Genomic DNA, 12,006 nt, shown 5'->3' with positions numbered 1-12,006 from the left:
GCTAGTTTACGATTAATTTTCATTATAGAAAGGTTTAATTAAAACAGAAGCAATGATAGCACTCCATTTGATCTTTGGCGAATTGTATAGATTAAGCACACGTACCTGTTCATTTTTATCGGCCATATGATTGAAAAGAAAGTAAAGTTACAAGTATAAAATGTTTTATAAAATTCTGCTTTGTTTTACTTTTCCTTAACTGATTTAGAAGTGCAATTTTTCCATAGAAGACATTTGACAATCGATTAGAGGACCTAAATTTTCAAATCGGTCTAGCAAAAAATTCCTACACATGACTCTATACCTTTTATTGACTGAACTTTATATATACTTACGCATTGAAGCAATATGTTTTATAAAATTTTACATGGTAGAACAATATTGTACCAAACAAGTAGAACAATCTAAAGATTAGATGATGCATTTTAATGTGTATAGAAGTAAGTTTCTTAGTGAAGTAATGATTCATATTTGAAAATTAGTTTATATGTTCTTGCACATCTTCCTCTTTCTTTTCGTCATTTTGCACAATCACATTTTTGTCCAGCTTTTGTTTCTCTACTTCTCCTCGCCATTTTGTAATGCCTTTCACCCGGAAGCAAATGTACAATGCTGTGTTAATAAGCGTCGCTATTGCTATTGCTACTGATCCAAACCCGTGAACAGCCTTTCGGAAAAACACGATGTCGTACAGCAAACACGATTGTCGTTCTCCGCACGTGTACTTCCATAAAGTGCACGTTCCGTCAATTACAGCACCAAAGATAACTGGACCTGGCATCCATCCTGTAATATGGAATGTAATCAAGTTCTCTGCTACTAATTGCAAGTAAAAAATACTTATGTAAAAAAAAATATAACTGATTCGCCATGAAAGAAATGACAGAAGTACAAAGGTATTTAACATATGGACGCATATAAGCCAATATATTTGCAACAACATTGTATTGAAGTCTTGTTCAACATACTATTTACAATGGAGTTAACAATGAGTTGTCAATATTAACTCTAGATATTCCAGGTGAAATCATCAAAAAGTGAATGAATCATAATATGGAGGGTGGTGCCTCAGCACATACAAAACTAACATTTAATAAACAGTAAAGAGTACCTAAGGCAGAATTTATAAATCCAGAAAATGCTGATGCTACTGCTCTATCTCTTTCCTCAACACATCTACAATACAACATGCAATCAGATAGCGTGAGAAATGATACTGCACGTGAATGAAAAGTAAGTTAAACACAAATATACTTCTGGTTAAGAATGTAACTCCCTAACTTTAGGCTGTGTTTGGGGTGCTCTGTACGTCTGGGAAATCTAACCTTACTTTTCTCTTTTATAGAGTCTAACTCAATCAGCAAAGGGTTACAGAGTGTAATTCACTTTGACAGATTTAAAATTAATAAGGCTCCAAAGATTAATAATGAGTGGTGGTAATTAAAAACCTAAAGTATAATTGATAAAACAAAGAACTATTATATCAAATGCGAATGTTTCGTGAATTATAGTATCTCTTTTTTCACATGATATTATGTAAGTAACCTCGTCTCAAACATGTACCTTATTTTTGACAGAACTGTAGGTATGATTTTGAAGGCAGCACAGAGACTTCCGACGAACGTAAATGCAGCGTAAGTGTACAGGTTAGTGGAGCAGCCTTGATCACATAATCCAGCCACCGCATGGCCAGATTGAATACACGTGCAGTTCGTGAATGACTGTAAATATATTCGTATTCTTTATATTATTATCAAAATTTAAAAGTTGTTGAAGAATAAAATTATAAAATTTGATACGGCACGCAGTAAGGTATGTCTGTAATGATGTTTACTTCAAGTGCATGCTATCAAAAAGTTTGAAATAACAAAAATCTGACTGGATTTGAAAAAGAATCAGGGCAATCTTATCACCATCAAAAATCATGCGATAAACACAGCACTATTGCAACGCTAGATGGTTACCTCAATACAGAAAAAATGTCAGTTACACAATGCTTATTGCTACAAAGATTTATTTAAGTGTATATATTAACATGTCGACTGAGATTTCATGTGGAACTACAATGATAGTAAAAGAATGCTCGCTCACAGATTATTATAAAAGCGGCAAGATTTAAGACCTGAATATGTACAGTTAAGTTTAGGAAACACGAACATCTAATTTATTACTCTCCTTTAGTTTTGATAATGCTTCTTTTTTGTACATATAGGCTTAATTATAAGATCTTAATTACCTCATCGGTTTGAACATAATGCATTTATTTCTAATACCAATGTGCTCAGTGCTGATGTGTTTTGTGGTCCTTTTTGATGAAGAAATCCATCCAATTTTTTAACAAAAGACATGTTTACTCTGATAAACCTATTCGATTAAACAGAGTCTGCTATTTTTTCCTATGTTGCGTTGTGCGTCTGAGAGTTTGAGAAAAGAAAAGCACCGAGCAATGTATCTACAGGAATATTTGGCAAGCAGTGAATCAAAAACTTCTCGCATTAAATGCGGCCTTCTACGACTAACCTACCCCGACATTAAATTAATTCTTAGGTATTTCCTAGTAAATACAATTAACTTGCTATGTTACTGATACAAAAAATGATGTATGTCAGTGTGGGAAATCACATGATCAAACTAATCTCTAAACCAAAGTTATATTTTAAAGAACATGAATAAATTTCCTTCCATGATGAAATTGAAATTTAAACATACATGTAACTTAACATATGACTAACGAAAATTGTTAAATTAGTATATAGTTAACAATAATGATAGATTTTCTGTAATAACAAACACCAAGGAAAATAAGAAGGCTCAGTTCCTTGGAGAGTTCCGGATAATCAGAAGGTGATTGTTATTGAAATCTGTGTACTTTTATGATACATCTATGTTGCCATATGATAGGCTATGTTTTAGGTTTACAGCAAAACTTGCTTCAATATTATCACCTATTATTCATAAATTTATTTTTGTTTAGAGATTATTTTAATCAGTTGATCCACCACAGTGTATGTTATCAAAATGATTTACCTTTGCGTTTTTCTCTGTACAACCAGCGTGGCAGGGACTAAAGTAAGTTCGACCACCACCACACACCGGAAAATATTTCTTGTCATCACAAGTGCACCCTTGTATACAGGAATCAACGGGTCGGTATAATGAAGACACATCTCTTTTTAGAAATTAGAAGTTAGAAAATACTAAGCTAGTTACTCATCACCTTACTTAAAATAATCTGCAAATTATAATATGATTTTTAAAATTTTAATTCATAATGAATTCAGCAAACAGTATTTACAGAATGTGTGCCGTGTTATAGTTTGACCAGAAATCTTATATAGGATGTTGAATAAAAGCGTGTTAGCCCATGTCATCATTTAAAATGATAGCGATACATAAATATTACTGGATTTAATTAAGATATACTTAAGATAACCAATTATTTAATAAATATTTAATTATCTGAGATTTAAACTGTTTGATGCCTAAACAATTTACTGTTAATCACGCAAACTTTGACGTGAGTAATGCAATTTGCATTAGATTTAGTAGTGGATTGAATCCACTAATGTTATTTTTCAAGACCCTTTCGATTGCTGATATATGCATTTGAGGGCATTTGGTAAAGTTCATACTTCTAACATAACATTACCCTTTTCCGTTGTCTCCTAAGAGAACAGGTTGATCGCACCCGAGAAAAAATCCACTACACAAACAGACAAAATTAATACAGTGAAATATGACCATCAATTTAAATGTTGTCTGTGGAGTCATCTCAATTTTCCGCGATATTACACCACCAATAAAAGTACCCATTGCCACAGCTCCAATATAACTCAAAGCTGTAAAATTAAAGTAAAGTGTTAAGTTGAATCAAATACAAAAATGGTATCTATTAATTTCAGTGTCATTTCACCGAGCAAAATATAAACTATGTCTTTCGAAATACAATTAAGCCTAAGCATAAAAATGCATGCAAAAGGGGTATCTTTTCGAGGATCCTAGTTCTGCAGCTTAGACTATTCACAGTTCATTAATATGTTCCTATGATGTAGACTACTTCTAAAGTATTCGACATCGTTTATAAAGATGCTGAGTAAAACTGATAATAGAAAGAAGTGATAATAAACATTTATAAGGAACACCTTACATGTCCGCACCCTGTATTGTTACAAGTTTCTAAAATACTATTGTCTTCAAAATATACTACAAACTATTTACAAAGGTAAGGGCAAAAAATTATATTGAGTGTGTAGAAACGTTTACTCGCATTCAGATTTCATTTCTATCAAGAAATCAATTTCGTTTAGAAACTAACATTCATTGGGGCAAAGAAAGGACTTAATACCTAAAATAATGAACATACTTATTCCAAAGTATATTTTTCATATTTTAATGTACAATAATAATGACTTCATTTGACTTTTGCTACATCAGCTATGCAAACATCTCTCCAAGTCTATGCTATAAGATGCCAAATAATGAATATGGACAGATCTATATAATTAGAAATTCATATAATTACAAGTACTGTTTAACTAAAAGGCAGGAGTTAAAACCTGGACATTAAAATAGCACTTACCAATAATGATATTTGCCTGCCACAACGGTATTGTGTACTGTGCCGCTAGATATTTTGGCATGAATGACAAAACTGCTGACACCCCAAGTACGTTGATGAACGATGATGTAATTATTGCAACGTACACAGGATTGCGCAATAAACGTGTAATCGTTAGTCCAAAATCTGTCATATTTAGAAGAAAATGAAATTGGAAATGAAGGGTCTTACTTGTTTGTATTTAAAATAGTTCTCATCTGTAAAAGGTGTTAATCAAAAACAGACATTTTCAGAATCTTCTCGAGATCAAATCTGACTAAAAGTAAAATCGGCCGATTTACGTAACCTACCAAACACTTCGATCGAGTGTGAGTGGATTTCGTTAAACACTTGAACACCTTCAGACGACATAGAAGCATACATTCGCTATTGGGTATGTACAAAACCTTTAGGTAATATGAATAAATCATGTTTGACATACATATCTTATAACTTTATATCCAAAACCATGGCACAAAATGTTTATTATATGAGTAAAATGGGGATCTTTTATATTTCTTTGACTTAAAGAATTGAAATCTACCGAATATATTTCAAGTTATTAAGTATTAAATGTGAAATACCTTTTAACTGGTAACTAATAGCCTGCGTCACTGATTTCTTTTCGGCTTCTTTGATTATTTTCTTTGAAAGTTCCAAGTCTTTCAATCTACTTTTACTTTTCAATTTCCGCGGGAAGCACATAATTGGTATACTAAAGAAAAGTGCGCATGCGCCAAACACTAAAAAGCCTAACCACCAGGCACCAATCCAACGTGGATCCGATGGTGTTATATCAACCGCTGAAATAATATTAACGAATATTCTAACACGATCCGCAGCGGTTGCTATATAAACATATAGCAAAATCGCCTAAACATGAATCTACGATAAGATATAGCTGTTCCATTCCACCGACTGCGAGATTCTGCTCTGCATCCGTTCTATGCCGACTTAATACTCCAGTTTTTCAATGCTAAGTAGTAGTAGTAATAAAAAGTATATCAAATTTTCTGAAACAAACAATTTCTAACTGATGAGTTTGTTTATAGCGACATATTTCTTATTTCTTATTCACGTAATGTTTCTGAGAGACAAAAATTAATAACCAAGTTTCTTTTTCTTCTTATTTTTGCAAGATCTTTAACTGGTACAAATGTGGTAGGATCGTTTTGAATTTTGAATATATTATGAATATATATGTTCGATGGTCAGAAGTGTGACATTTTCGGAAAAATATTTGCTGCGTAAGGAAGTTGTCGTTTAAGTTTGTCTTTTTCATATTATCAACAATTTACATTATCATTTTGTCATTATGTGATTCTTTTATACTCATAATGACTTGTCAGGCCATGTGTACTAAAAAGCTGAATCAAACAAGTGCGTGAACCAAAACATAAATTTGTCCCTGCAAAATCGTACTCTTGGAAGAAGATTTTAAATATTTTACTTCGTACAATTAATTCAAAGTTTCTACAGGCATTTAAATTGTGTAAAACATGCAGAATACATGTGAAGACCTTTTGAAAATGATTTATCATCATGAAATAGGTGTACATTTCATTTGTTTATTCTTGTCTGCCGAACATGGGTTTCATTTTAATAATAATTGAGAGATATAATGCAAGAGCAATACATACGTTCAAGCGTTATATATAATTTGCTGAATAGTCCTCCAATTAGGTAAGCCAATGCAGGACCAAAGATTCCAGTTCCGATCAGTATTCCCATGTAGAATCCGGTCTTCCTTTTATTGACGGCATCATCCACGTACAGTGTAACAAAGGGATATCTAACTGACTTTCCAACACCTTGAAATACCTTCAGTTGCATATACCATACGCATTTGATAATCATATTATGTAAGGCATCATAGATATCAAAGGTAAATTCATTTATATTTCGTGCTTAAAAGCACTGAACTATTTAAAACTAATATTTGGAGATAGCACATCGGTAAATTTTTATTTTGTTTAAGAAATGTATACCCTTTCAAAAATAATGAATGTTATAACATGTCAATAAATTTGGTTTGGGTATACTGATTTTAATTTGTGTAATCGTGAATGTAACTGTGCACCACGTGCCAGTTTCGTTTCTTTACAGGAACGTAAAATGAGAGTATTACTATGACAAGATTTTTTCTTATCCACAGTCAGACAGAATGTTATTTTGATGGTATTCTGAATATGGATGATAATGGTCAATACTATTTATTCCGGGCATTTAAGGTTTAGAAAATACATATACAGCTGCATCGCTTTTGGATGTAACTTCTTCGACTCAGTATGGAGAAACCTATAGTTATGGACAAGCTGTTTACAAACAAAGATTCTGGACAATTTTCAATATCTTAAAAGGCTATGACCTGGGTAATTTACATATCACTTGTTTGGTGTTCCGCCCCAATTCAGTCGGACTATTTGCTTTCCTCTTTAATTGATATTGTCTGATAAATTTTGGAAAAATGGCTTAGTTTCCTGCAAATTAACCAGTTATATATATTTTTTTTATATTCTGTACTGACCGTTTTGCCCGCGTGTTTAAACGTTGGTGTTATTCTTGGATATTTTTACTCGTACGGTTTCAGGACAAAAAGAGCTATAAAGCGTTACTATTTCTGTCACATCTGAAATCTATTTACTTGTCAAATATATATGATTATCCTGTCGTAATATAAACAAAATCTAAACGAAAAAACAAGTCTCGGGTTTAATGAGTCTCTCCATGACAAGTTATGAGTTTGTAGCATCATTAAAAACCTGTGATAACGCCTGAAATAGAATTTTACCAGGTCAATTGAATGGAATCCAGAAGAACCAGATATTGATTTGTATAATTCTTGGCGACCTTTTACTGCAAAAAAATCTGCATTTGAATTAATTGCGAAGGTAAATAATGACGTTTATTGCATATAACATAAAATTCGTACCATTCCAAAAGCAATGAGGCAATAAGCAACTTTCTTTACATGAAGTTGCTGGATATTGGCTGTTGACTGTGCACTACCAGCTGCCGCATTACATCCATCTTCCTCATTCATAGTCTCATTTTCGCACATCGGAACCTTCTTTCCCATAGTTCTGACAATGGACAAGTTATGTGGCATGTCAATGCCTGCTGGTTTATCCTCGAGTTCATACGTAGAACGGTCTTGTAGAAAATATGGAAGTGCACACAACATTCCACATATGCCAAACAAAACAGTGCTTATTCCTAAACCTCTTGGAATATGTACCTAAAACAAAGTGTTCTAGTTGCAAGCGTAAATAAGTAAATCAAACCAGTTTCCAAACCATAAGTTTAGACAAACTGTGCATTCTAATTACTTTCGGTCACAAACAAAACAACCTTAAAGAAATCTATGAAATTATTGCACACTATTTTAATATATACTGTATACAGTGCAAACTAAATTTAGGGAATAAAATGCTTTAATATTTTCACTTAATACAAAATGTCACGCGCATAATTATTATCACTGATTATTTTTCGGTACGTCACAGTTACCAACAGGTGCTTGAAATAATTCCCAGCGTGATACCTAGTGTCTTCAGCGGCAAATGTGTCGTATAAGCTTTATGTCGGTGTGGTCCCAAACCCCCCAAAACAACCAAACAAACAAATTACATCTGGACCATGGCTTACCTTTCTGGCGATAAAACCTGCAAAAATTACACATGACAAAAACCCTATGTCATTACAGCTCATGAGAAGACCAGTCTCTGCACTGCTAAAGCCAAACTGTTTCTCCAACATATTTACCTGCATTGAATAAAAGCATAATAAAAAGAGGTGAATTTGCCCTAGTTCTTTACGATGTGAAAGCATCAGACCTGAAACCAAGGCTGTTTAAGGTTATGATAAGACAGTTGTAAAATAAAACTTGGTGCATTGCAAAGGTATCAAGTACTGAATTGTTAACCTTCAAGGCGGATACTAGCGTTTGACATAAGCCTTTAAAAGGAGAGTAACTCAAGCATTTAAAATAAGGTAGAATCTGCAGTACTTAAATGCTGGTATATGCAATAGGTATACCAAAAGTCTTCTGCAGCCATATAAAATGTTAATTACAGTCACCGCAGAATGTCTTTATCATATATCTTTTCTTCATTTTTGGTTACCTGAGAATTTATATAAACTGTCAACGTTGACGTAAGAAGTCCAGAGACACCATAAACACCAACGAAAGCACCAATTCTGGCAAAAATCTGAAAAATATTCCAACCGATGATTCATTTAACATTTGCATACCACAGCAGGTTGAATAATGATATCGTTATATATTATGCAGTGACCCTTGGCACGATTCTACATTGGTTTAAATGGATTTTAGGCTACATATGAAGCCATGATTTAAACACTTCGTCCGCATCCGATCTGCCTCTGTCAACGTCCAACGCATATTTCGCTAAAACATCTTCAAAAACAATTTACAACTAAGAAACTTGACAAAATTTGATTATCATATTTTAAGTAGTACCTTTGACCTAAATTAGACCGAAGAAAATATTAAATTCCTATTAATTCTGTTTGGTTACTTTCTGCTAGATTGTTCATGTAATTAAATTACAGAGGGAAAGCAAATATGTCTCACGTCTGTCTCATGTTTGGTTTTTTTTTATTTCTGCAAATAGCGAGTCAGAATAGATGCCTACAGTTAAAGCTTTTTTGTATGTTTTTCACTTGACGTCCGTTTTACTATAACTGTCAGTGATTTGGACGTGCTGGTGTGAGTAAAGACAACAAGTCAAATGGTTTATTGCGGCCAGAAATTTGTACAAACCGGACAGAAGTGGCGAAATTGTCATTTGTGCAGGAAAGAAGCGTTTACCATTATAATGTCCAGTACTGGACAGGTATAGTGACCATGCACGGACACAGCCAATTTTCTCAGAGGGGGTCCGATCCCCTGCCCCCCTCCCCACACCCTGTAAATTTTGAAATTTAGCACTTCATTTTTTGCATTCTGGGACAGTTTTATGGACTAACCTGTAAAATTTGGGAAAATGATAAAATCAAGCTTTCTTGAAGGTAAAATTCTTAGTTTCTTTTAGATAAATAATATGAATTATGTCGGGGTCGTATGTAGCAGCAGCCGTATATACTTTACATGCAGTCCTATGTTGCCTTTTTCGAAAAACATTTTCTTTCCTTTTGTCTTCTTTCTTTTTTAAAAGATCCGGACGGACCCCGGTCCCCACCCCCACCTGACCCCGCCCTGGATTCTGCATGGTGACATAACTTGTGTTTGGTTAAATTTCAACAGAGCACAATTGTCTGAACAGTGTACAAACTCATTACTGTTTTTTTTTTCAGGCAAGGGTGGAAAAAAAGTGGTAGACAATGAAAGCAGTAACATTTTTATTAAAAAAAAAATAAACAATGAGACAAACATTCCCAACATCTTTGGACGGTTCAAAAATCCCATGTTAAACATACGATAAAGCCCGAAACGCGTGAAAATGTTCCGAATGTAAATCGGGTGAAGTAAGCGTTCTATGTATAGTTAGATTATGCGTCTAGATTGATTAAACTGGGCGAGTCTACTTATTTATTACTTGAGGATGAAAAGAAACGTGTTTTTTAAATGTTGCTCTTAAACAAGGGTGGCGGTTGAACTACTAAAAGTACAACAACAATTAATTCACAACAAATCGTACGGTATGTTTTATAATCAGTAGAAGCTAGTCGTATTTACGCTTATGAGACTTGTTTCACCCACAAGTAAAGAATTCACAGGTCCATCATGAAATATTTTCCCCAGCGCACATATACTTGTCCTATTCAATATGATCATCGGCCGCGATCAATAACGCCAAGTTTGTAAATGAAATGTTAAGAGGTTATCATTTTCACAAACAACTGCGACTGCTTTACACACATTTTCAGTTACCTGTAGGAATGCAGGACGAAATGATCCAATTCCACATTGAGTGTCAGGTTCCATTTCTCTCTGGACAGTTCCATTGATACTAATGCCTTGAATTTTGTCATCCTTTTCCTCCGGCGGTATCTTATCAAACTTCATTCTGAAGATATTATATGTCTCATATGATTTTCTATGTACACGTGTATTGAAACGACGAACACAACAGAGGTTACGTATACGAAACATTTTTTTAAATCTACATTAAATCAATGAAAAGAAACTGTGTTGCCTATTGCTAATCAACCTTGATTAAAATGTCAACATAATCAAGATCTATTTATTTTATTCTTTTACTTCTATTTCAAACATAGTTTATATTTCCAATCAATATCATAATCTTACAATCGTATGCGGGGACCTCCGTGGCCAAGCGGTTAAGGTCACTGACTTTTCATCACTTGACTATCACCGATGTGGGTTCGAGTCTTACTTGAGGTGTTGAATTCTTCATGTGAGGAAGCCATCCAGCTAGCTGACGGAAGGTCTTCCTCCACCATTGAAGTGACGTTAATCCGAATAGAATGAATAAGTACAATCATTTCTCTTACAAAATGTCATGTATTCTAACTTTAATTAGTATTTGCAATATATTAAAACGCAAAAAGAAAAGCAAAACTCAAATGTTGTAACATCACTAAAGTAAAAGAGAAACATTTTCGAAATGCATTCTTTATAATATTCTTATCTTTAGACTTTGTAAATCTGTTAAAACAATATTAAAACTGTTTTTATATAAATTTTATAAGTATGTTATCGTTTGGCAGATTTTAGAGGAGCTGTATTTATGTGATTAAAAACTTCCAAAACAAATTTTAATGTAATAATTCAATATCTTCATTAATATGGTATATCGTGTTAACATACATAAGATAAAAATAAAGAAAAAAGACTTACTTGCAAATTGATGCTGTTTTGACACCATATCATCCATAAGTTGAAAAACTGGCATTCGATGTTTATCTTCGTAATACAATTAATTTGCAAACACGATTCGAATGCGTGAGGTGTAACTTATTCTCTAAGTAAACATATTGTATACATGCATCTTTTCGTAAAAGGGAATATATAAGTGTTCATTGAAATGTAGGTCAAATACGCAAAGCCTTTGAAATAGTACAATGGCACATTGACCCAAAGTACTGTGTAATGCTTTTAAAACATTATATACATGAAGATATTTCATCCAATATACAAAGTTGGTTTCTAAATACATTAGTCCAACTAAACAAAGTTAAAACTGTTCAAAGTTATGTATGAAGATTTAAATATGTCACAGGCTGTAATGAACTAAATTATGTCTGATAAAAATTTGGAAGAAGCATAAGCTACATTAAAAAAATAAACAAGTTTGATAAGGCTTGTATAGATTCGCAGAAATTTTTGTTTACACATTTTCTTACTGTAAATGGACCTTTTGTTTTCAGTTAAGTTGTAAAATAAAGCGTGTTATTATAATTAATCGCTGACAATTAATATT

At 33.2% G+C, this 12,006-nt stretch overlaps 1 protein-coding gene across 2 annotated transcripts; it reads right to left on the bottom strand.

Annotated features, from left to right (window-relative positions):
• Nucleotides 1–291: 291 nt before the first annotated feature.
• Nucleotides 292–11,708, bottom strand: LOC123539923 (solute carrier organic anion transporter family member 2A1-like). 2 transcript variants are annotated; one of them, XM_053526913.1, is made up of 13 exons: nt 11,424–11,708; nt 10,494–10,629; nt 8,722–8,808; nt 8,246–8,362; nt 7,530–7,835; nt 6,238–6,418; nt 5,182–5,400; nt 4,580–4,744; nt 3,650–3,839; nt 3,028–3,169; nt 1,564–1,721; nt 1,112–1,176; nt 292–786 (listed from the first exon to the last, which is right to left on the bottom strand). In XM_053526913.1, exons 2-13 carry the CDS (start codon nt 10,626–10,628, stop codon nt 479–481), a joined length of 2,073 nt encoding a protein of 690 aa, XP_053382888.1. In that variant the 5' UTR covers nt 10,629; nt 11,424–11,708; the 3' UTR covers nt 292–478. The 2 variants fall into 2 exon arrangements, with proteins under 2 accessions (XP_053382888.1, XP_053382889.1); XM_053526914.1 differs by lacking the exon at nt 11,424–11,708 and adding an exon at nt 10,872–11,082.
• Nucleotides 11,709–12,006: the final 298 nt, after the last annotated feature.

This window comes from Mercenaria mercenaria, chromosome 16 (genome assembly GCF_021730395.1).
Source record: "Mercenaria mercenaria strain notata chromosome 16, MADL_Memer_1, whole genome shotgun sequence".
Lineage (NCBI taxonomy): Eukaryota > Metazoa > Mollusca > Bivalvia > Venerida > Veneridae > Mercenaria > Mercenaria mercenaria.
This window is presented reverse-complemented; position numbering and strand designations above follow the sequence as displayed.